This window comes from Urocitellus parryii, chromosome 1 (genome assembly GCF_045843805.1).
Source record: "Urocitellus parryii isolate mUroPar1 chromosome 1, mUroPar1.hap1, whole genome shotgun sequence".
Classification (NCBI taxonomy): Eukaryota; Metazoa; Chordata; class Mammalia; order Rodentia; family Sciuridae; genus Urocitellus; species Urocitellus parryii.
The window spans coordinates 57,242,414-57,268,929 of record NC_135531.1 but is presented as its reverse complement, the minus strand read 5'-3'; the positions used below and the strand labels follow the sequence as shown (position 1 = coordinate 57,268,929).

Below are 26,516 nucleotides of genomic sequence, written 5' to 3'. Positions count from 1 at the left end.
TTTAAAATTTCCAATGTAGATGTCTTTCATATTTATTGTCTTACCTAATTTTCTGGCTAGAACTGCCAGTATTATGATAAAATAGAACTGGTGAAAAGTGGTATACCTTAAACTTGGAAAATGTCTAATCTTCCACCACTGAGTATAATGCTCATTATAGGTTTCTCTATTTCTCTCTCATACACACACAAATGTCAGGGAAGATACTTTGTATGACAACTTACTCTACTGAGATTAATTTGTACTCTAACACATGATCTACTCTAGGGAGTGACTCATGTATACTTGAGAAGAATTTGCAAGCTATTGTTTAGTGTATGTGTATTAGATATAATTGTGCCTCAAAGCATTAACTAATAAATCTTTTAAATATGCATTAGTTTTTTACACTGAAAACAAAACATGAATTTACAAACTAGTTATAATAGTACCAGCTTTTAGATTATTATTTGTTTTTGGAAAAAATATAGTGGTCTTTTAAATCATATAGAAAACAAAAAGTAGAATTACAAACTATTGTTTCAATGCTATTAATTTGTATAACTGCCCACATACTGACTTACCTTTACTGAGATCTTTATTTTTTCATGTGACTTTTGGTTACCATCTCGTTAGTTTACATTTTACCTTGCAGGACTCTCATAGGCATTTCTTTCAGTGCAGGTCAACTGGTAAACAATTCCTGCTTTTATTTATTTGCAAACATCTCAATTTCAAAGAACAGTTTTGCCAAATATAGGATTCTCGTTGACAGCCTTTTCCTTTTAGCACTTAGAATACACCAGCCTTCATAGTTTCTGATGAGAAATCTGCTGAAAATCTTAGTGAGGATCACTTGTATGTGATGAGTTGCTTCTTTCCAGTTACTTTCAGGATTCTTTGACTTTTGAAAATTTGATTATGTCTTAGGGTAGAGGCTCAGTTGGTAGAGTACTTGCCTTGCATGTACAGGCCCTGGGCTGAAGCTCCAGCAACACACACAAAATACACATAGGCACACACAAAATATGTCTTAGTTTATATCTCTGGGTTTAAATTATCTGGAGTCCACTGAACTTTTTAGATATTGGCATTTGTGTCTTTCATCAAATTTGGGGAGTTTCAGCCATTATTCTTTTAAATATTCATTTTTGCCCCTCTATCCTTCTCTTCGGCTTCCAGAACTCACACAATGGGTATGCTGGTCTGCTAGAAGGTGTCCCAGAGCTCCCACAGGTCTGTTTCCTTTTCTTTCTTTTTTAATTTTTCATTTATATATGACAGCAAAATGCTTTACAATTCTTATTACACATATAGAGCACGATTTTTCAAATCTCTGGTTGTATACAAAGTATATTCACATCAATTTGTGTCTTTATACATATTCTTTGGATAATAATGATCATCACATTCCACCATCATTTCTAACCCCCCTTCCCTTCCCTTCCCCTCCAACCCCTCTGCCCTATTTAGAGTTGGTTTATTCCTCCCATGCTCCCTCTATGAATCAGTCTCCTTACATCAAAGAAAACATTTGGCACTTGGTTTTTTGGGATTGGCGAACTTCACTTAGCATTATGTTCTCTAACTCCAACATCTGCCTGCAAATGCCATGATTTTATTCTTTTATTGCTGAGTAATATTCCATTGTATATATATAAAACATTTTTTTAATCCATTTATCTATTGAAGGGCATCTAGGTTGGTTCCACAGTTTAGCTAGTGTGAATTGTGCTGCTAGAAACATTGATGTGGCTGTGTCCCTCTAGTATGCTGTTTTTAAGTTCTTTGGATATAGACCGAGGAGAGGAATAGCTGGGTCAAATGGTGGTTCCATTCCCAGATTTCCAAGAAATCTCCATAGTGATTTCCATATTGGCTGCACCAATTTGCAGTCCCACCAGCAGTGTATGAGTGTACCTCTTCCCCTACATCCTCACCAACACTTGTTATTTGTCTTCACAATAGCTGCCATATTGACTGGAATGAGATGAAATCTTAGAGTGGTTTTGATTTGCATTTTTCTAATTGCTAGCGATGATGAACATTTTTTCATATATTTGTTGACTGATTGTATACCATCTTTTGAGAAGTGTCTGTTCAGGTCCTTGGCCCATTTATTGACTAGGTTATTTGTTTTTTTGGTATTTAACTTCTTGAGTTCTTTATATACCCTAAGATTAGTGCTGTATCTGATGTGTGAGGTGTAAAGATCTGCTCCCAAGATGTAGGTTCTCTATTCACCTCACAGATTGTTTCTTTTGCTGAGAAGAAACTTTTTAGTTTGAATCCATCCCATTTATTGATTCTTGATTTTAATTCTTGCGCCAAAGGAGTCTTGTTAAGAAAATTGGGGCCTAATCCCACATGATGGAGATTAGGGCCTACCTTTTCTTCTATTAGATGCAGGGTCTCTGGTTTTATTCCTAAGTCCTTGATCCATTTTGAGTTGAGTTTTGTGCATGGTGAAAGACAGGGGTTTAATTTCATTTTGCTGCATATGGATTTCCAGTTTTTTCCAGCACCATTTGTTGAAGAGGCTATCTTTTCTCCAATGCATGTTTTTTGTACCTTTGTCTAATATAAGATAATTGTAATTTTGTGGGTTAGTCTCTATGTCCTCTATTCTATACCATTGGTTTACCAGTCTGTTCCCTTTTCTTCAACCTCTTTTCATTCTGTTACTCAGAAAAATTTCCATTGTCATATATTAAACTTCACTGATTCCATTTGCTCAAATCTGCCTTTGAATTCCTTTAGTGAATTTTTCATTTCAGTTATTGTAATTTTCTGCTCTAGAATATCTTTCTTCTTTCTTTTTAGGTTTTCTCTCTTTTTATTTTTATTTTTTTATTATAGATGGACACAATACCTTTATTGTATGTTTATATTTCTATGGTTCCAGGAATTGAACCCAGTGCTTCATACATGCTAGGCAAGCATTCTACCACTGATCCATAACCCTAGCCTAGGTTTTCTCCTCTTACTTGATATTTCTGTTTTCTTCAGATTCTCCTTTTTAAATTATTTTGAACATCATTATGGTAGTTGATTAGCCATCAGATCTTTTTTAGGGGCAGTTTCTATTGATTACATTTTTTCTTTGAAAGGGTCAAACTTTCCTGTTTCTCTGTATAAACTATGTTTTTTGGTTTGCTTGGTTTTTTTTTTTTTTTTTTTTTTGTTCTTGTTGTTTTTGAAAACTGGGAACCCTTAAATCTTATAGTGTGGCAAGTCTGGAAACTGGATTCTCCCCTTTCCCCAGGGTTTACTGTTTTTATAACTGTATTTGTGTGTTTTATTGTTATAGGAGGTTTCTGTGCCAAAAATCAGCCCAAGGTATAAAGGTAAGGTATTCTTAGGTCTTTTCTGAACTTGTGCCTTTCCCTATACATGCAGTCACTTTCTAATTTCTCCCAGTTTTTAAAAAAGTATCTTAAACTTAAATGTTGGTCCTCAAAATGGGAAAAAAATAAAAATGAAGGAAAAAGAATATATTGGCCTTTTAAATACCCTGAAAATCACTTTGCCTGGAAGGAAAGGATCTTGCCATAATGAGGGGGAAGGAGGCAAAACAACAATGGTTGCTCAAGTCTTTGTCTAGGACTCTGTGATTATAAGAGTAGCAATCAGAGTTTGGAGCACAGATCCAGATATTTGAAAGACAGGGTTCTTTGTGCCCACCCTGGCTCCCATAAGCTGCAGTTCAGGCTGCTCAAGGAACATGGTCATCTGCTTGCCTTGGGGATGGAGCTGAAATTAACCAAAATCATCAGCAATTTACCATTTAAATGCTACCATTCTCCTGAAGTTACAAGCCTTCAATAGCCTCCAAAGTTACAAAACAGTTACATCAGATAGATTCTACCACTTTTCCAGGTGGAGAGACAGACTCCTGATTCTTTCTCCCCTGCCAACTTCTCTAAATCTTTTCTCCACCTATAATGTTTTCTTAGGGAAATGTACACAGAGTAAGAAAATATAGCAAAATAAAGAGTAACTGTTGGGTTATAAGACTGAGGGTAGTTTTTGTATTTTTCCCCTTTTAATGAAAACTATTAGTTTTAAAAAACACGGGAGGCCATGTGTAGTGGCATGCCTGTAATCCCAGTGGCTCTGGAGCTGAGGCAGGAGGCTCATGAGTTCAAAGCCAGCTCCAGTGATTTAGGAAGACCCTAAGCAACTCAGTGAGACCCTGTTTGGAAAAAAAATTAAAAAGGGGGACGTGACTCAGTGGTTAAGTGCCCCTGGGTTTAATTCCCAGTACATCCCCCCCCCAAAAAAAAATCAAAACAAAACAAAAAAAGCACCCAAGGGTGGGAGAAGCCAATAAAATGTATATAAGAAAACTATTGTTAAGAATGATATTAAAATACTTGATAAGAATTGTCTGATCTATAAATTCAAGCATTGAAATTGAAGAGGCCATCAAAAGCCTACCAAGAAAGAAAAGGCCAGACGGATTCTCAGCCAAGTTACACCAGACCTTTAAAGAATAACTAACACCAATATTCCTCAAATTATTCCATGAAGTAGAAAGGAGGGAACCCTTCCAAACTCATCCTATGAAGCTATCATCATCCTGATTCCAAAACCAGACAAGACACATCAAGGACAGAAAATTTCAAACCAACATCATTTGCAAAATAGATGCAAAAATTCTTAATAAAATACTGGCAAATTGTATACAAAACATATTAAAAAGATAGTGCATCATGATCAAGTGGGATTCATCCCAGGGATACAAGTTTGGTTCAACACTCGGAAATTAATAAACATAATTTGTCACCATCAATAGACTTAAAGACAAGAATCACACCATTATCTCAACAGATGCAGAAAAAGCATTTGACAAAATACAGCATCCATTCATGCTCAAAACACTAAAAAAACTAAGGATAGAAGGAACATACCTCAACACTGTAAAAGCTATATATACTAAACCTGAGGCCAACATTATTTTAAATGGAGAAAATTGAAAGCATTCCCTCTAAAAACTGGAACAAGAAAGAGATGCCCTCTTTCACCACTTCTATTCAACATAGTCCTAGAAACTCTAGCCAGAGCAATTTTTTAAACAAAAAAAAAAAATAAATAAATAAAGGGATAAAAATAGGAAAAAAAGAACTCAAACTATCCCTTTTTGCTGACAACATGATTCTATACTTAGAAGACCCAAAAAACTCCACTAGAAAACTTCTAGAACTCATAAATGAATTCAGCAAAGTAGTAGGATATTCAATTAACACCCATAAATCAATTGCATTCCTATTCATCATCGATGAATCCACCTAAAGAGAAATTAGGAAAACTACCCCATTCACAATAGCCTCAAAAATAAATAAAATATTTGGGACTCAATCTAACAAAAGAGGTGAAAAACCTCTACAATGAAAACTACAGAACCCTGAAGAAAGAAGTTGAAAGAGGGTGGTGTATTCACCAGATTGGACAGGGCAAAGTGTGGAAAAGGAGAGATGGAAATGGGAAAGACAGTAGAATGAATTTGACATAACTTGCCTATGGTTCATATATAAATGCACAACAGTGTAAACTCTATATATCATGTACAACCACAAAGATGGGAATTTATACTCCATGTATATATGTCAAAATACATTCTACTGTCAAGTATAATTTAAAAAAGCAAATAAAAAATTAAAAAAAAATTGTCTGACCTAACTGTACAGGTAAGTTTTTTTTTCTTTTTAAAATAGGGTTGACTAATGATTTAGTTTTTGTTTAAGTATTTTTTTTTTTTTTTTTAGTTGTAGATGGACACAATACCTTTATTTTGTTTTATTTTTATGTGGTGCCGGGGATTGAACCTAGTGCCTCATGCATGCTAGGGAAGCGCTCTACCACTGAGCCACAATCCCGGCCCTAATGATTTAGTTTTCAACTATGCAATCATTAAAAAAAGGAGGATATTACAATATTACTACTCACTGATCAATGTTCCCATAATCCATTAAATTTTGTTTGCATGTAAAATGGGAATAACACCATTGGAAGGCTTCTTCTGTGAAAATTAAAAAACACTTTGCAATATCTAATTATTCCTTCTATCATCAACAGATCAGAGAGGTACTACTGAAAATGACAAAGGGTTAAAAGTGAATACTAATATAAGCATCCCCATCACTGACCTCATCTTGTCTGTTAAGTACATGGAATTCCTATGTGACTGAAAAACAAGACTAATTTTAAAAAACAATAACATTAACCTGTAGGACATTCATTTAATACCTATTCCTATTGTCCCTACCACAATGTTATTTTTCACACTTCAATATCAAACAAAGAATATCTGCCAGGCAATAAAGACAATATTAACAAAATTAAATTATTTGCTAAAAAATAATTATTTTATGAAGAGTAGTTTTAAGTTCCTGATTTTTAAATAAACATTTTCTCCTAGCTAATGTCCAATATACTCAGTAGGTAAAATTAGAAAAACAGTTTCTTCTGCTGTCAATGTGTAAGTCATCCCATCCACCATTTCTTTCCACATAAAAAATACAAAAAAGCAGAATCCTATTGGTCGCAATGGCTGTCAGAAATCTTCCCTCCTGATCACTGCAAAACTAGTAAATCTATATTAAATTATAAAATACATTTCTAGGACATTACACTTGTGTAACTGCCAACCCTATTCTTTCCTTTATGCAGAAAATTACACAATTAACTATAACTGGATAGGATGGCCAATGCATAATAACCTGGTATGAAAAAGAAATTAGTTTTTTTTTTTTAAAAAAAACTTTGAGAAACTCCAAGAGATCCAGGAAGGGTTGAAGCTGAACAGAAATTAAGAGATAGGGAAAAGGTCATGACAAACTAAGGAAACAAGAACCAAAGATAGAATAAGAGAGCAAAATTTATGAATAAACAGGAACCACGACAGATAAAAGACATAAGAAGATGAAAATAACCTACATTATTTAGCTGGGGGCAGGTGATTAGACAGTAATTGTGTTTTGTTAACAATAAGACCACACAAAAATTAAGTATACAACAGGAACGTTTTCCGCAAGAAGGCATTATAAACTTTCTTGGTTTGCGGTAATTTTATCATTGTTCTTGGAACAGACTGTTGCCTTTTCTCTGTAACCTAAAGGGTTTAGTCAAAATCACGACATCAACATTTGTGGGATCTTCAAATTTTCAATATTCATTTGATCTTAGTAGACATCTATGTTCAATTTTAGTAAGCACTGCCAATTTTTTTCCCCAAAGTATTTGCTCAACTGCCATTAGCAATGTATGTGATGCTCTACATCCTCACCAACACCTGGTTTTAAGCTTTCCCTCCCTCCCTCCCTCCCTTCCTTCCTTAAGCTATTCAGTGGATGTACAGTGGTAGAGTTCACTGAGGTTTAAATCTGCACTACAGGTATAACCAATGGTATGACATATTTGCATATGTTTATTAACTATTTGGATCTATGAGTTTAAGTATTTTAGCTCCCTCCACCATCTGAACCTGTGCTAGGAACTGAACCCAGGACTCTGTAAAATTTAAGGCAAGTGCTTTACTGAGTTACATAGCCAAAACTGGCCTACTTCCTCCCTTCCCTTAAATAAGTTTTTTAAACTCATTATACTGATTTCTGAGAAATTCCCTGGCAAGACATAGAATCTTGTCACGTTATATTTCTTCAACTAGTTATACAATATATATTAGTTAGCAATCTCAATACTGTCTTTCCTTACTGTTCAATATAAAATATTTCCAAATCTTTTTTGCCAACTTGATAAAAGATAACCACCTTTCTACACAGAAGAATGCAGCTGAAAACTCCACAAATTACTGATCATTGTTCCTTCTAAGATGATGTACTTTATTAAGCATATGGGTAAAAGAAGTTCAAATTGTAGATGTTGGTTCATCTTTCAAAAAAATAGCAAGCAACAACTGATAAATATAAAACTGATAAATATAAATTTAAAAAAATAAAGTTCCTTTACAAGCCCTTGAGAGTTGTATTATTTTTATTCTAGAACATGACAAATATTAAAGAGGCTGGGCACCTTGTTTTCCTCCTTGATTTCATCAACCTCAGCAGGGCTGATAGTGTGAAAACAGCCTAAATTTAGTTGGTTTAAAAAAGAAAAAAATCATTTACTAACAAAATGACATGGATTGCTACATGCAATTTAGTGATTAACTCCCACTATTAAAAACTAATCCAATTTCTGATCTTAAAGAGCAAAACATTCAGTGGTAAAATGAGGTTTCTTTGTACTTAGGTCAGTTGTGATTCTATATAGTAATTTTCCCACAACTTATCTGAGAAAATGGTAGGGTTCTAACTATTCTGGCAGCTACTATATTTGCCCTTCCCTCAAAATTTAAAACTCTTAAAGGGGAAGTAAAATAGATTTTAACTTCTTTCTTCCACCATTATCGTGCGATGCAAATCGGTAAGTGGGTAAGTTTTAATACACTAATGAAATTACTCATTATAATTTAAAAAAAATTATATTTGCATTTTCCTCCAGTACTTGCGGGGAGGCAATCAAAAGCAGGGAATCATGCATGCTAGGCAAGTGCAATGCCACTTAGCTACAGCTACCGCCCTTTTTATTTTGGTTTTGATACAAGGTCTCATTAACTTGCCCAGGATAGGCTAGAAATTGAGATCTTTCTCCCTTAGCCTCCTAAATAGCTGAGATTATAGGTATGTGCTATTGTACTGAGCTTCATATTTGCATTCTAAAACTTTGGCAAATTAAACAGATTTGAATTTTAATCTAAGTTTATATGGTAATAATTTATAATGCAGACAAATATAGAAGGATCCATAAAGTGGTTAAAAATTTTTCTAATATTATACTTGATTAAAATTGGCACACAAAAAGATGATATGACTTAACATGACCTTGATATTTAAAAACTGCTAAGTGCCAACAGGTAGTTCTGCTATCCAGCTCCTTTGCCCCCTGGCCTTGGTTCTGGGCAACAAATATTTATCTATTTTAAAAGTTTCCTAAGACAATGTCAAATTTTAAGACAAAAGAAGTTCAAGGTGTCAAGAACAAATTGCTCCTAAAATTAGAAAAATTGTAGCAAAGTGAAACTGATCCAGAGATAGCATGGGGAAAACTTTTCTGTATGGCAAATAGCCAACACTATTTTTTTCTTTTTTATTTGCAGTATAGGAATTAAACCTCTATCACTGAGTTATATAGTCCCAGTGACATGTTTATGTTTTTTATTTATTTATTTTTTGGTACTGGGGATTGAACTCAGGGGCAGTCAACCAGCCCAGTTTTACTGAGTTGCTTAGCACTTTGCTGTTTTGCTGAGGCTGGCTTTGAACTTGCAATCCTCCTGCCTCAGCGTCCCGAAAATCCGGGCATCACTGTGCCTGGCACAGTGACAAAGTTAAAAGTCTTGGCATCATTTAGGAGTCTTGAGTATCATAAAAACGGTTCAATCCATGGAAATTGTTTGCCAAAGGAAGATTTTTTTCCCCACACTTTTCAAGTAAATGTATGAACTCCTTTTCAAAAACTGTTTTCCACATAATTTCCTCAGACTGAGAATAAATCTTTCTTTTGAAGGTATTCAATGATGCTTCACACATAAATCAGGTCTTCACAAATGAACAGAAACAAATCCACAAATATTATATTGAGAAAAAAGAGTCTGCAGATTCCCACTACAGAAAATCAGTATCTGTAAAAATTTACTACTTGGAATCTTCCTCCTTAATTATTTACTTTGCTATAGTTCCTCATGACCTAGATAATTTTCACAATGTGGAGAAAATCTCTGAATGGCCCATGATTACCAAAATTTGGGGATCTGCTAAGGTTGCTCCCATGTGAAAATAAAGAAATATCATGATTACCACAAACTATGTCTGAGCCCCAAAACTTAACTTTTTCAAGAGGATTCCTAAATATACTAGTGCCAGGAAAGCCTATCTGTTTGGTTTTATGGGGAGTTGGGGTGGGAGAGTGCATTTCTTTCATAAAAAGCAGAAACTTCAAATCAACATCATATGTACTCTAATTATAAAAAAATTCTAGGAATGATCTTAAATTTCTTTTAATAATATAAATCTATACATGATTTATAACATTTTGTTGATTAGAAACTAGTGAGAAAATGTACAGATATGCCCTTTGATAATCTTTATTAGAAAAATGAGCATTTAAGCAAAAAAACCCCAACCATCTTAACATTAATATAGATTTTACTTTATAAAGAATTTTTACAAACACCATCTGATTTGAATGGTAATATGGGAGATGACGAAAAGATTTTAAAAAACCAAAATAAAATCCCATCTTCAGAAATAATTTATTCAGTGTTGTCTCAGGATAACTAAATGCAGAATATTAATGTATATTACTTGAAAAAGTCAGCACATAATTTCATAATAAAACTAACATTCCAATATATATACACTTTTCTATGTATGAAATTGAAAAAGAGTCTCTGAATTTAAGAATAACTTTGGTAATACCTTTCTCCTGCAGGGGCTACTTTTTAATGTCATACTAAATTATGCAATTTCTTATATATGGAGAAAATATGAATTAGAGAATTATCTAAGACTTTTCTTATAGTGAACAAGTCATTCTGGAAGAGTATAAATCTGTAATGTATTTGTCAGTAAACACTTGAAGGGACAGAAAAATCCTCCAATAATTTCCCCATAAAATGTTTAAAAATACTGTATATTATTTCAACTGCAAATTTTATGTAACCAGTGCTTTGCTTTGCTGATTCCTAATTAATCATATCATGTCTAAGCCTTTAAGGAACTTGTAGTCTAACATAACACCACAGATAAGAAAAATATATGAATGTTGTGATAAGCAGTCCATGATTTAGGTTAACAAAATATATTTCACATAAATACATTTTTATATGATGGAAGAAGCACTTGGTCAAAAGCCCTGGTTCTCAGGTTGGATAAACCTAGTGTGAATACCAGTTCCTTTACTAACTAGTTTGGACAAGTTACTTAGTGTTTCTGTGCCTCAAAAACAATCTATTAAAATAGGATAATAATGCTCATAAACGTGTGGATAAAATGTGTGGATTGGGTTATTTTGCTTGTTTGTTTTTCTTTGGGGATGGTAACATATGGCATATTGTGACCTTTCTTCCTATAGTTAACTTTTTAAGGTCACACAGGTAGTACACAGTAATTCCAGGATCATCCTATCAGGTATACATTCATCCTCAAAAATGTTAGCTAATATTACCACCATCACCATTATTATCATACCACCATTATTATTGAACATGTTCTGAAGATAGAACTTCTGTTTTGTGTGTATGTGTGTGTGTAGGTGGCGGGCAGGGAGCAAGTGAGATTTATCAATACATAAGAATTTATTATAATAAGCAGAAAGGCCTCTTGGAAGGATGGAACCTTAAACCTCTTCTTCTAACATTTTTTTTCTGTTGCATGGGAGAATTTTTTAATTTTATTTTTTCATATTCATAAACACTTTTAAAATTTATTAAAAATATATTTTAAGGTAAAGCCTCAAACAGCTTTAAAAATGAAAAGGATTCAAGAAATAAGACTATTTCACTATGACAGAAAGTATGGTATCCTGAGATGTCAGTCTGGAAATAAATGGAAGCAAAGTCTAGCCTTCCTTCTCAAGGCAGAGTCTGAAGGAGGGCTCAGAAGATGACAGAAACCTTGAATATAGCAAACAGAGGTTTCAATCTCTTGGATTTTGAAACATTACTAAAACCTGCATGGAAACTCTAAGAAAAAAAAATGGGGGAAAAAAAGAAAGGAAGAAAAAACAATTCTGAAGGCCTACCCAATACCATTAGAACAAACCAAAAAAAAAAAAAAAAAAAAAAAGATAGGTCTACTGTTCCAAATGTTCTGTCTAGCCATCCTAAGGGCAGCCAGTATACTGGAGATGTTAATTACAAATAGAACAGAATGAGCTGAAATATGGGAACCCAGGCTAATTGTGAAGTACAATTCTTGGTTTATTATGATTGGGTTATTTTGCTTATTTGTTTTTGTTTGGGGATGGTAACATATGGCATATTGTGACCTTTCTCCCTATAGCTATATGGCATATAGCTACATGGCATATAGCTATATGGCATATTGTGACCTTTCTCCTACAGCTAGTACGCAGGATTCAAATCCATATTTGCCAGACTCCAGAATCTAATACTGAAGCACTAACCAATACAACATTACTCTGTCTTTTGACAGTCCATGAGCAGAAAGAGGAATTCATATTTATCTTTTATATATAGGTAAGAGACAGATGATACACTAAGAGGTGATTTACGGGAAGTGTTTTCTAACAACTGTTAGAAAAGAGAATTAACACAAAATCAAATCCTAAAACACCATGAACTAAGGACAGTATAGTCTCAAGCAAGGTACTTAATTTTAATCTAAACCAATTTCCTCTTCTGTAAAACCATACTTTCCATACTTTTCAGGATGCCAGAGAGCAAATAAAACTCATAGTACACTTATCCTACCATCATCACACCTTAACATTTTGATATTAATATTGAAGATTAAGACAACAATGGATGCTTAAATGGTAAAATTACTAAATTTAGGCTCAAAACTCAGTATTACTAAATGATACTGAAGAATAAATCAGGAAACATCTCTCTCCCTATCCCTGGGTATTAAGGAAAAAATAAGAAAACTTTGCTGATATATATCTGGTGATAGCGTTAGAAATCTCTCCCTCCTATGTTAGTTGAATATTATTTTCAGAGTTTATATTTTACTTAAAAATTCAGTGATGTGCTGCTTTGTTGGCACATATCACTTACTTTACTTTTGTGCATTAAATAATTATTAATAATAATAATTTCTTTGTGTATGAATCAATGATCTCTAGAAATAAGAAAGGGAAAGTCTGTGCAATATATTTGCAACCATGCAGTTGAATCCTTCTTCCAGGAACTTAAAAATCACCAAAAATGTGTAATCTTAACTTAAAACCCATTGTTCTTTTTTTTTTTTTTAGTGTATGAATTTTTTTTATTGTTGGTCGTTCAAAACATTACATAGTTCTTAATATATCATATTTCACAGTTTGATTCAAGTGGGTTATGAACTCCCAATTTTACCCCGTATACAGATTGCTGTATCACATCAGTTACCCTTCCATTGATTTACATATTGCCATTCTAGTGACTGATGTATTCTGCTGTCTATCCTATTCTCTACTATCCCCCCTCCCCTCCCCTCCCCTCCCCTTTTCTCTCTCTACCCCCTCTACTGTAAATCATTTCTTCCACTTGTATTATCTTGTCTTACCCCTCCTTTCCTCTTATATGTAATTTTGTATAACCCTGCGGATCACCTTCCATTTCCATGCGATTTCCCTTCTCACTCCCTTTGCCTCCCACCTCTCATCCCTGTTTAATGCTAATCTTCTTCTCAAGCTCTTCGTCCCTACCCTGTTCTTGGTTACTCCTCTTAAATCAAAGGAGTCATTTGGCATTTGTAAAACCCATTGTTCTAAGAAAGACCCAAAGATTTATCTAACCAATTTTCAATGAGGCAAAAAAATCAACAATATATGAAAGAAATATATGCTTCATGCATTCATCTTTACTCAAAAGAGAAGATGAAAATGGGAATTTCTGTTGGACTTTACTGAGGAAGTTGAGAAAAATAAAAATAATTAAAACACACACAAAAAAACTAGTCCTAAATCTAAATCAACTGATTAAGCCTTCAAAAGGTCATCTCATTAAAAATACAGAAATGAGTTCTACTTAATAACATCTTTAATCACCAGTAAAAGGACTGGCTCTGATTAAATACATGAAAATAGTCCACTCTCTTCCTTATATGTACATTTAGCTACTCTCACTTAATGTAAAACACTTATTCCAGAAACAACATGGTATAATTTATTGAATTTAGTTTGACTTCAACACCCTCGCTCTTTCCACCATGCCATAAATAGGGATATATAGTCACTTTGGTAAATAACATTATATGTCATGTATTCCTTACTGTAACTTTAGGCAGAAATACCACCCTTGTCAGCTTAGAATACACACGAAGAGGTTAGTTAATTCCATGCCCAATGTCACAAGTGGCAGAAGCTCCTATGTTTCAATCCAGGTCAGCCTGGCTCCAAATCACTGAGATTTTGGAATTCTGAGTTCATTATCTCTTTTAAATAATATAAAAATGGTTCTCATTTTTCCATGTTTATTCTCTTTTCTGTAGTAATAATACTAAGATAATTATGACTTAGAAAACATTTTAAATCAATATAGTACTCAACCTAAAAAAAAAAAGAGAGAGAAATTCATCATAGTCAAGTTTTCTTTATGTTGAGGAAGACTCATAAAGAAAACAAATAATCAATATCAAGAAGATGTGCATATGGTATTTTAGACCAGACGGGTTTTTCTCGTTTTGAAGTATGTATGTGCTATGACTGATAAAAATAACCAAAACAGGTGTTTCAACTAGAAGTCTGTGAAACCCATACGAGCAAGTACAGACAAGAATGTGAACAGGCATAAAGTTCTCTTAAGTCACACTTACGAATGGCATGGTGATTTTAGAACTTTACTTATATCTTGTTTTATTGTATTACTGAATTAGCTAATAAGGCATATTTATTAATATCAATGTGTTTCTTTAGTCTGCTTACCATTTACTAATAGCAATAGTAAAAAATTAGTTTTAAATTATAATAATGTGCCTTACATAATTATATCAAAAAAATTTTGTATGATTATCATTAAATAGCTTTGTATTTATAAAGATTAAATAATTTTCAAATGTTTGCATTAAGAACCTACCCAAATGGTTTAATGTGACTTAAAAAATTAACATTAAAGCTTTTACATATTAGGGTTTTACAATCTAATGTTATTTCAAAAATCCTTTTTCCTTAGATCATTTAAAAAGGTATTTATTATAAAGCCAATCCCAACATAAAAATTAAGATATGCTTAGTGAAACAGGATATATTTTGTTTCAATCAACAATGAAAAATATTCACTCTAACAAAGACCTTAGTGTAAATCAAAATTAGAAATGAAATTATTTCAAAAATTTACATCTGTACTATTTCAGTCTTTATAGCTCATATAATGCTCAATGTTTAAACAATAGCATATCAAGATTGCTTTAAAGAAGTTATCACCAGGATTAATCCTCCATGAACAATAAATAGAGAGCTCTTACCTTGTGCTGTTCTATGGCATCTATCCACTGCTGTCTATGATCTGGGTCCTGAGCACGAAGATACCAGACACTATCATTTACACTAATATCAAATCGACATTCATCAAAATCATGAGGCTGTGGAGAAAACGAAGAAAATGAAAAGCAAAGCTAGCTATATTCTTAAAAGTACTATATCCTATAGCAAAAACATAAGCATCCTCATTCTGTGCTGCTGGGAGACTTGTTATTCATTAATTTTTTTCTCAAATAACTTCTTTAAAGATGTTTCAGATAACAGAAAACATGTCATAGTTACCAAGTCCAAGTTTCATTCACTATTCCTACCAATGACTTGACACATAAACCATGAACAACTATTTTAAAAACAAAATTAACATTGTTCATCAAATACTTCAAGTTAGCTTAATTAGTAGGAACACCTCCAAAAGCACAATTTTTGAAAGGGACAAAAGTAAGTTTCAGAAAGACATTTACTATCTTTTTCCTTACTCTATTATTCAAAAGTAAATTCCCATTAGGAAAAACTTTATTTTATTAAATATTATAAAATTTAACAAAACAAGATAAATTAGTTTAATACTTCTCCCATAATATCTAAAATTAAATGCTAGGCTTTTTTATGTCTTTGACAGTGACAGCCAGGAAAGTTTCCAAAGAAGAGCAAAAATAAAATGAACATTACAAGACCTATGTGAGAAAGCCAGAGGAAACTCTCTGCACCACAGTACATCCAGTGAAAATGCCAACTTTTGATTCTGTGCTTTAGACTCTTCATATGATATGTAAAATGAATGTTTTATAATCTTATTTTTCCCCAATAAATGAATTAAAATATGACATGATTACACCACATTTACCACCTCTTCTACTAGGTAGGGTGGAATCAATTTCCTTTCCTGTGAGCAATCTTATCCTTAAAGGGGAGAGAATCCTCTCTGTTCAGGATTATTGGTTGAATAAAATCTACAGAGTTGTACCTCCGGGGAATATTGTTTACTCTTTTCCTCCTTTAACAACATCAACCTTTCATTTCTTTATCAATTTATTTAGCAAAAACAATAAAACTCCACAATGTTCTTTAGCCTATGAAATAATTTCTCTTTTAAGACAAAAAAAAAAATCATGGTTCTGATTGGCTAAACACACAAATTAAACACTGCCTGAGTTACTATGTGCTGGGCCTCACAGTGCTACAGTGGAAGGAAAGTATGCTACAAAGAAGTAAAAGGGGAAAAAAAAGAAGTAAAAGAGAAAAACAAGATAATGCATACCCTACTTCAGTATGTACAAATAAGACATGTAAAATGTATGTTTTATATTCTTGTTTAACATTCATAAAGAAAATAATGGCTATAAATTTAACTGTATGCTATACATTCACATATTTGAATGATGGTGCCTAGTTACTGAGAACAATTTCTTAGAGGAAATGCAATATAATACTATATTAAGAACAAAGTAAAGAAATTAAAAATAATGAGTCTATTTTTTTATTTTAAAATTTTTTATTAATTAATTTTTTTTTGCAGTGCTGGGATCTAATCCAGGAACTCAAACACATTAGGAAAGCTCTCCACCTCAGTCTATTGTTGTAAGTTAACACAGAGGTTTTTAAACTTTCACTCCATGATCTTTCTTGTTATATTTCCATCCCCCTATTTCTCAAAATGTTTTTGTGTTGTGTTCAATATCCTCATTAAAGCTTTAGAAAAATAAAAGTTCATAATTTACTAATTTCAGTAAACACTTTTCTATATATACAAAGAACCAATTTTATCATTAATTTGCAAAATAGATACATAAAAGATATGTACCATTTATCAAAATATATAAAAAGTTTGTGAACAAAGAAGTTGTAAATTTAATAAAAGAAATAGTCTATAGGTGAAGAAAATGACAGATTCGGTCTTACCAAATGTGCAAAATTTGTGTTTAAGAGAATAAATTGAAACATGTTCAAGAGAATAAATTAAAGATGATAACAATTATGTACAGTATATAATATTTGGTAAGATAATAAATGACTAGTATAACATAAATAGATAACATAAGGTATGTTACTAGTTTAAGCATTTACCATACTATATTTCTTATTTTTTGGTGTATTTCAACTACTTATTAAAAAAAATTTTATTGTAAAAAAGATATGTCATTATTATACTACCAGTAGTTTATTGCATCAGAGGCCACACTAAGTGACCTATACCATTCAAGGTTTGTGTAAGTACACTCAAGGATATTTATACAATTAACAAAGTACCTAATTACACATTTCTCAGAAAGTGTCACATTAAGCAATATTTGGCTATAAGGAGTAGACAAGAAAGGAAAAGCAAATATCTTAAATGGTGCTTTCAAAGATGAGAATGCAACAAATTTAGCAGAAAAATATACTACAACCTGGAAGAACAGATCCAAAAAGATCAATACAAAGACATTCTGTGAATAAAATAAAGGAAATGTTAGTCATTATTTCTCAATCATTTTATATGATTCCCACAGACCCTCCCTCCTCCAAGAAATAGTATAGAATAAGATTTTGTCTGCCAGTTTTTTTTTTTAAAACCACAAACCACTGTAATATCTAAGGTTTCATTCCCCTAATAACCAAGGTGTCACTACCACTGAGAATACATATGCTACAGAAGAGAGTCATCTACAATAGGTGGGTCTCATGTTATTTCATGTCAGCATTCACTGTTAAAGATAAAAAATATTCCAAAAGGTGAAATGAATATATGGTTCTTACATCCACTATCTATCAATAACCTTATAGGAACAAAAGAAGCATAAATACACAAGTAAAAATACAAAGTTGGGCTGGGGATGTGGCTCAAGCGGTAGCGCGCTCGCCTGGCATGCGTGCAGCCCTGGTTCGATCCTCAGCACCACATACAAACAAAGATGTTGGGTTCGCTGAAAACTAAAAAATAAATATTAAAAAATTCTCTTTCTCTCTCTTTCTTAAAAAAAAATACAAAGTAAAGTAATGGAATGTAGTAATTGACTTGGTAGATTTGAGAAAGCTGAAAATTAAATATCTACAAGAGAAAAGAACACAAAAGAACCAAGTCAATTTGTATGCAATGCTGGAGAAGGGAGGGAACCTAGCCCTAAGGGTGAAGACATGGGTGAGGCTGAAAATAAAACTGATTGAGCCATTCAAAGATGCAAGTAGGCACCTGAAATTCCACATGCCCATCCCAAGCATTGATGACTGCCTACTTAAGTCTGTGCAGTAACCAGAAGCTCCACTCTCCACCCCCTTGCAATATGAAATCATTTCTACACAGCATAGGGTGGGCTCTTTAAAGAGAGTAGTGAAGGAGATAATGCAAAGCCTTCATAGTAAAAATAACTTCTTGACTCCCAGAAGCCTAGGACCCATACTTGCTCCTTCTAAACCCTTCTGTAAGAAGAATCAATCATCTATGGGCAAACTAATTAAAAAAAAAAAGAGCGGGGGATGGGGGGTTGTGAGGGGGTTGGGAGGAGTGTGGGGGTGGGTGGGCATGAGTTAATGAGATTTGAAGGTTTCATACCCAGGCACTTTATGACCATAAAAGTTTTAAACTGTGAAGAAAAATTTACCTTTCAGAACTGGAAGATGTGCTTCACCAGAACAATAGAGTAACCAAAAGGGAAAAGAAGCAAAAAGATCTAGGAAAAGAATGCAACAAAGGGATTTCTCAGGAAGACAATAAGAAAAAACACCAGCAGCAGAATAATGTAGAAAGCCCCCAAATCTAGATTAGAACAGTATGACAAGAAACATTACAAGAGATTTTTTTAGTTTGGGGGTGGGGGGTAGAATGGAAAGACTAACCATTGAATTATCTGCTGTTACTATCTTTTTTTTTCATTCATTTTAAGCATATTTTTTTCACCTCAATGAACCTAATTATAATATTTGCTTTAAAATCCTTATCATATAATTCTTAATGTGTTTCATCTTGAGCTTGATATTTGTTCAGGTATTTTCCTTTGAGATTATAGCAATTTCCTGGCTTATTATTATACTGGATAATTTGGGGCTAATATTGGACATTATAAATGTTAGACTGTGAACTCTGGGTTCTGTTATATTACTCTGAAAAAATGCTGGTTTTGTTTTGCTAGCAATTAACTTGTTTTGAATCAAACTGTCAAGTTCCATTACATGTTTAACTACTTTCAATCTGGCCATCTCACATAATTGCTGCCCTTGAGTCAGGTAGACTTGGACAAAGTTTTAAACTCAGAATTTGGGGTTACTCTTCCCTAGCTCTCCCCTTTTTTGAGGTTCCCTATCTCATTTTCCAACAGTCTTGGTTGTACCAGGTAACTTTCCCAGGTTCAGTTAGTTAGAAAAAGATGATTAGTTGGTTTTTTTTTTTTCTTCTTGTTTTTTTAGCAGCACTGGGGACTGAACTCTGTGGGGGTCAGGGGGTGCTTTACCACTGAGCTATAGCCTCAGCTCTTTTGCTTTTTCATTTTGAGACAGGGTCTTGCTAAATTGCTGAGATTAGTTTCAAACTTGTGATCCTCCTGCCTCTCAGCTTCCGAACTCACTGGATTATAGGTATGCCCAACTACATCCAATTTTGCTGCTTTTTTTCTGTTGGAGATTTGACTTTAATTCTCTCCCGTTTTCAAATATACTGCTAAAAACTAATGAAGGTCAAAACTTATAATTATCTAAGTTTAGCACCTAACTCTTACTCACAAAGTACTAAAATTTCTATGAACAAGACAGTTAAATAAATCCTATTAGATTCAGGCAACATGAATCAGTGTTCTAAATCACAATTGACAGAAACTGACTCTTGTTCACTTGAGAAATTTATTTAAAAAGTATCAGGCAGTTTTCCTTGCTAAGAAATCTGAAGAACTGAAATTAGAAAATGGAAAGGAGCCAGGAGAGATTAGGTGACAAAACCCCACCCACAGGTATCATTTATATGGATAGAGCTGCTTCCCCTTCTGGACAAATGAAGTCACTACTGGCACTGCTTCTAATAGAAAGTAGATGCTGTTGTGCCAGCACTATCAGAATAAAAACTTTTTGTTCTCTGTTTCTTTGTTCTAGAATCAAAGTAAAGTTGGAGAGGGAAATAAGGAGGGAGGGAAGAGAAGACAGCAGAACAGCAGTATAAATGGCTAATGTGCATGCTCATATGCTAAGAGGATTTTACCATATATAAGAATGGTGGGATGGGAGAGGAAGTTAAGTATCTGTCCTTCATAGGTTGTATATGGGAGACCTTCTATTCATATAGAAGGGAATTCTCAAAAGCAAGGGAATTTTAGTGAAAATTACCATTATTGTCTTTGATCAGCCTTTCTATACTATTTTGTGCTATTGAAATCTATATTCTGCAAACTGTCTTTCTCCTTTGTTAGGTTCTGCCAATATGGGGCACTAGATGGAGATCAGAAGCCAGGAAGACATAACTTTTGATTTTCTGTTTGCATACTTTTTAAAATCAGCATGTGCCCAGCAAAAATCCTTAGCCCTGACAGCAGCCATTATGTCCACTCTCCAAACTCTTTTACAACTCTATGTACTATCTTCATCTAGCTATTTCAGAGGGTCACTTTTTTTTTGGGGGGGGGGGTGTTTCAAATACTGTAATGTGTGAAATAAACATCAAATAGGAATTCCACAAATTTAATAGAAAAAATACATTAATCAGCTGAATATTAGATAAATGTCAAACTATTCTAGAAAGGGGTTGACATCATAACCACACCAGTGGTTAACTGTTCATGTTCCCAAAATTGTACACATTGGTACATGGCTTTTTAGATTTGTTTTTGCATATAAACTTTTTATGTAAGGAAGTTTACATTTGTTTTACATTTAAATTAATTATTTTTTAATTTATTGGTTCTTTTAAGTTACGCATGACAGTAGAATCCATTTTTATATAATTATACAAGCCATGAACTGTATCTTGTTCTAATTAGGATTTTTTTTGGGGGGTGGGGGTACCAGACATTGTACTCAGGGATTGTACCAGAGATTGTTTCACTGAGTTGCTTAGGGCCTCGCTAATTTGCTTGGGCTAGCTTTGAACTTGTGATCCTCCTGCCTCAGCTTCCCAAGCTGCTGGGATTACAGGTGTGTGCCACTGCGCCCAGCTAGGAACCCATTCTTATGGATGTACATGATGATGGGATTCACTATGCCACTTTTTACATACGTGAGGTAAGCTCTATAATATTTCCCTTCCAGATTACTGAAACATTAGTACCAGTCTGAGATGCAGTTGCAGAAGACATTTCCTCTATAGCTCTGCTAGTAACAGTAAAAGATTAACGACAAGTGCCCTCCTCTATCTGAGCCTCAGTTCCTCAGTACTTCTGGGTTCTAGAAGTACTCACTGGCAAGGCAGTTCTTTCAACTCAGAGGATTAAGTCTCATTTCAGGAGGCTCCTGAGAAAAAGGAAAAAGGGCTGGCTCTCAGTCTTGTCATTATAGCTTGGTTAAATAAAATGGCAATGAAATTGCCTGGTAGCACAACATACAGCTTGATCAAGCAAAAGATTTGTTCACTTAGTACTATGTCATGAAAGTTAGTTAAAAATAAATGATTCTAGACATTTGTCCAATCTTAAGAATACTGAATTTAGCCCCACTATGGTTGAGACATTCCCTCTGATGGACTACATGAGATAATCACCATTGCATAAGCTAACACCAATGAGGACAGAGATGTTTCAGAAGGCCAACTGGCTATATATTCAGAACCTACCACAGTCATGAATCTTGGGAAAGTCCCCATTATTCAGGGAATTAAAACATTGCTTTGCAAATACAGAAACTAGATCTTGTCAGTGTCCCACATAGACAGGGAGACTAAGTCTAAACAATCATGGTGTTAAGAGGTTTAGGTATCTATCAATGAACATATACTGCCAATTTAATAACTTCAGTGAGGAACACCTACCATAATTAGACATTTCAATTTTCTGGTAAATGTGTCCCTTATAAGATTCTACCCAGATAAACTAAAAAATGATATGAAAGTTTCAGCATGGATTAAAACAAGGAGAGTTAGAAGACTTTGAAATGGCCAGTAACACCAAATATAATGCAATATTTTTCTTACTTTCCTTTAAAATAATAATCTGTTCACTACTTTAATTTTAAAATATATGTATACGCTGACATATACACGCAATATAATATGGCTGGGCACAGTGGTATACAACTCTAATCTTGGTGACTCAGAAGGCTGAGGCAGGATGATTGAAGTCTGAGGGCAGACTTGGAAACTCAGAGAGACACAGTCTCAAAAAATAAAAAGTATTGGGGATGTGGCTCAAAGAGTTAAAATGCTCCTGGGTTCAACCCCAAGTCCAACCACCCCCCCCACACACACACACACAATTAGACAGATAAAAACTAAATCAATGGGCAAGGAAATAAAAGCCCTACTAGAGTATTTTTCCCCTTCAATATCATAGCCACTCTCCGCTAATGGCTCCTGAGATATTTCACAACATGGTGAGAAACAACAGTTTTACACACTCTTAAGTATGCGGTCCTTAGGGTTGGCTTTTCCTGAACTTGCCTAACATTTTTTTTTAAATTTGATATTGATATTCTGTTTAGGAACTTAACCATCAGCTGATTTTCTTTTACCAATTACCAATTTTCAATTGAGCCTTTCCTGGAATAGTTGGTGTATACCCATACACAGAACTCTTCTATTACATGTTAATTTTCTAGCCTATCAAGATCCAAGGATGGTAATCCTCATTATGTGGAATTAGGCCCCAACTTCCTTAATAAGACTCCGATAACGGAAGAATTAAAACCAAGAATCAATAAATGGGATGGACTCAACTAAAAAGTTTCTTCTCAGCAAAAGAAACAATCTGTGAGGTGAACAGACAGCCTACATCCTGGGAACAAGTTTTACCCCTCACACATCAGATAGAGCACTAATCTCTAGGGTATATAAAGAATTCAAAAAGCTAAGCACCAAAAAAAAAAAAGCAATCAACAAATGGGCCAAGGACCTAAACAGACACTTCTCAGAAGAGAATATGCAATTAACCAACAAATATATGAAAAAATGTTCACATCTCTAGCAATTAGAGAAATGCAAATCAAAACCACTCTAAGCTTTCATCTCACTCTAGTCAGAATGGCAGCTATTATGAAGACAAACAACAATAAGTATTGGCGAGGATGTGGGGAAAAAGGTACACTCATACATTGCTGGTGGGACTGCAAATTGGTGTAGCCAATATGGAAAGCAGTATGGAGATTCCTTGGAAAATTGGGAATGGGACCACCATTTGACCCAGCTATCCCTTTCCTTGGTTTATACCCCAAAGACTTAAAAACAGCATACTATAGGGACACAGCCACATCAATGTTTATAGCAGCACAATTCACAATAGCTAAACTATGGAGCCCTTCAGTGGATGAATGGGTAAAAAAAGGAGGGGGCATATATATACACAATGGAATTTTACTCAGCAATAAAATAGAATAAAATCATGATATTTGCAGGTAAATGGATGGTGTTGGAGAGGAAAATAGTAAGTGGAAGTCAGAGAATCCCCAAAAAACAAATGCCGAATGTTTTCTCTGATATAAGGAGGCTGACTCATAGTGGGGTAGGGAGGGGGAGAGCAGGGGAGGAATAGATGAATTCTAGATAGGGCAGAGGGGTGGGAGGGAAAGAGAGGGGGCAAGGGATTAGCAAGAATGGTGGAATGTGATATACATCATTATTCAAAGTACATGTATGAAGACACGAATTAGTGTTAACATACTTTATATACAACCAGAGATATGAAAAATTGTGCTGTATACGTGTAATAAGAATTGTAATGCATTCCGCTGTCATTTATTTTTTTAAAAAAATCAGTAAAAGAAAAAAAAGATCCAAGGATGGTATATGGTCTCTTGTGATCTTTGGCAGGTTATTTAAACTCCTAAGTTTCAATTCCTAATCTATTAAAGTGGGGGTAATAGTAATAATTCTTTTTCAGGATTGTCCAAAGTATTAAGTATAATACAACATTTTGTAGGTGGAAATCATTTTGAATGACATACGACACAGCAAAAGCACTCAACACTGAGTGTGTGACAGCATTACTATAATTACTTCGAAGGGAAAATACAAACAGGCTTTTTTAAAAATCAAATTCAACTTGAAATAGTAAAGCCTCTAAAATGTCTATTTAATTCCATCTACACGGATGATCTAAATGTATAACCTGAAAACACAAATATAGGAGGAAAAATGAAATGTTTTTTAGATAATCTATTAGTATAAAGTATTTAAAGTTGTCTGTATATTAAATGGTAAGTTAAATACTTCTTACTTCCAATTTTTGATATGGGGCTTCAGATAATAGTACTCCAACTCTGCTGAAATTTAAGAAGAACTTAGAAATCTTGACATTGTTTTCTTCATTGTTATTTATCATTACCCCTTATATATAGTATACATAACAAAACAATTGTTAAAAGGAAAATGAGGGTGGGGATGTGGCTCAGTGGCAAGTGCTAGCCATACATGAGTCCCTGGGTTTAATCCCCCAGCACCACCGCCCCCCCCCAAAAAAAAAGAAAGAAAGAAAAAAGAAAAATCAAATCACATTAGTCTCTGTTCAAAACCCTCAATGACTCTCCATTGCAAAGCAGTATGCCTCTTCCAACCTACCTCATGGCCTTTATATTTGCTCTTTTCTCCCCTTGGAACACTTTCCTACAAATTCCTCCATTGCTTACTTAGCCTCTTACTTCCTTAAGGTCTTTCCCCCTCCCTCTTATTTTTGTTCTTTTTTTAGTTGTACATAACAGAAGAATGTATTTTGGCAGATCATATATACATAGAGTATGATTTATTCTCTTTTGGATCCCACTCTTGTGGTTGTACATGATGTGGAGTTATCCTGGTTGTGTATTCAACTACAAGGCTAGGAAAGTTATGACTAATTAACTCTACTGTCCTTCTTCCTTAAGGTCTTGATTTAAGTGAACTCTTTCCTTTGTCATCATATCTAAAATTTCAAGCTCTACCTCTATTATCACCTCTTCACCCATATTTCCTTTCTGTGTAGTTCAGTTACAAGCAAAGGTAGTAAGTTTTTAGGTGATCAAAATGATAGCCTTTTTAGTATACCAAACCTATAAAGATTAGAATACTGAAATTTATCTATTGATCAGGGCACTTCCTTCCCTAAACAACAGTAGAGATGATGAAAATTGTTTTGTCCCTTTTTGCATGTGTAATAGCTTTCCTTGGAGGCACAACTGATTCCTTGTCCAGTGCTATTATGGAGAAACTGTACATCATATCCAAAAGACAGCCCACTCTTAATTTCTAAACATTTGAATGCTAGCTGATAAATGTCAAAGGAGTTTGCAGAGTTGGCAAATAACCATTTTGCAACCATTATAGAAAAGTCTGGGTAGGTAAGCATCATAAATGGTTGCTGAATCAAAAAGAGAAAAGTTTGATGAGAAATAGGATTTTTACATGGTCTTATAAATCTTATCACAGAGCTTACTTTCTAGTTCTAAGGATAAACAGTTAACATACAGCAGAAAATCTGGATGATCCCTTGACCCTCTGACTTGTGCCTGAAATTAAAGGCACAAGTGAGAAGCAGATACCATCCGTGTCTCTGACATAATACCCTGAGGACACTATATCACATTAGTAGTATTCTGTCAAGGATATATAATCTAAATAGAATCATAAAGCAGCAGCAAACTCTAAATGAATATTAGATAAGTGGACTGTACTTTTTTCAAAAAAATATCAATGTTATCCTAGAAAAAGAAGCTAAGGCATTGCTCCAAATGAAAAGAAACTGAAGAGACATAACAACTAAATGCAATAAACATTCTGGACTGAATTTTGTAGTAAAGGGGAAAAATATGCTGTAAAGAACACTGTTGGCTGGGAACAGTGGAGCACAACTATAATAACAGTGATGAGGGAAGAGGGCTGGGGGGTGTTGCTGAATGCTAAAGAGAACCATGGGTTACACACACACACACACACACACACACACACACACACACACACGACACTGCTGGAACTACTGATAAAAGTGGAATATAGACTGCAGGTTAGAAAAAGATATTACATAAAAATTTCTGAGGGACTGGGGTTGTGGCTCAGTGGTAGAGTCTTGCCTAGCATGTGCGAGGCCCTAGGTTTGATCCTCAGTACCACATAAAAATAAAAAAATACAATAAAGGTATTGTGTCAACTACAACTAAAAAAAATACTTATTAGAAGAATTTCTGAATTTGATAATATGATTTCCTGAGAGAATACCTTTGCCTTTGGAAATTAAAACAGTATTAAGGGGGAAAAAAGG

General features: G+C 34.0%; 1 protein-coding gene across 2 annotated transcripts in view; it reads right to left on the bottom strand.

The window, feature by feature from the left end:
* The window catches only part of Cert1 (ceramide transporter 1), a 108,506-nt gene that overhangs the window by 60,269 nt on the left and 21,721 nt on the right, over nt 1-26,516 (bottom strand). For both annotated transcript variants that reach the window (XM_077800360.1, XM_077800359.1), the window contains exon 3: nt 15,171-15,287. In XM_077800360.1, the coding sequence (XP_077656486.1) occupies nt 15,171-15,287 (117 nt within the window). The remainder of the gene's footprint in view (nt 1-15,170; nt 15,288-26,516) is intronic.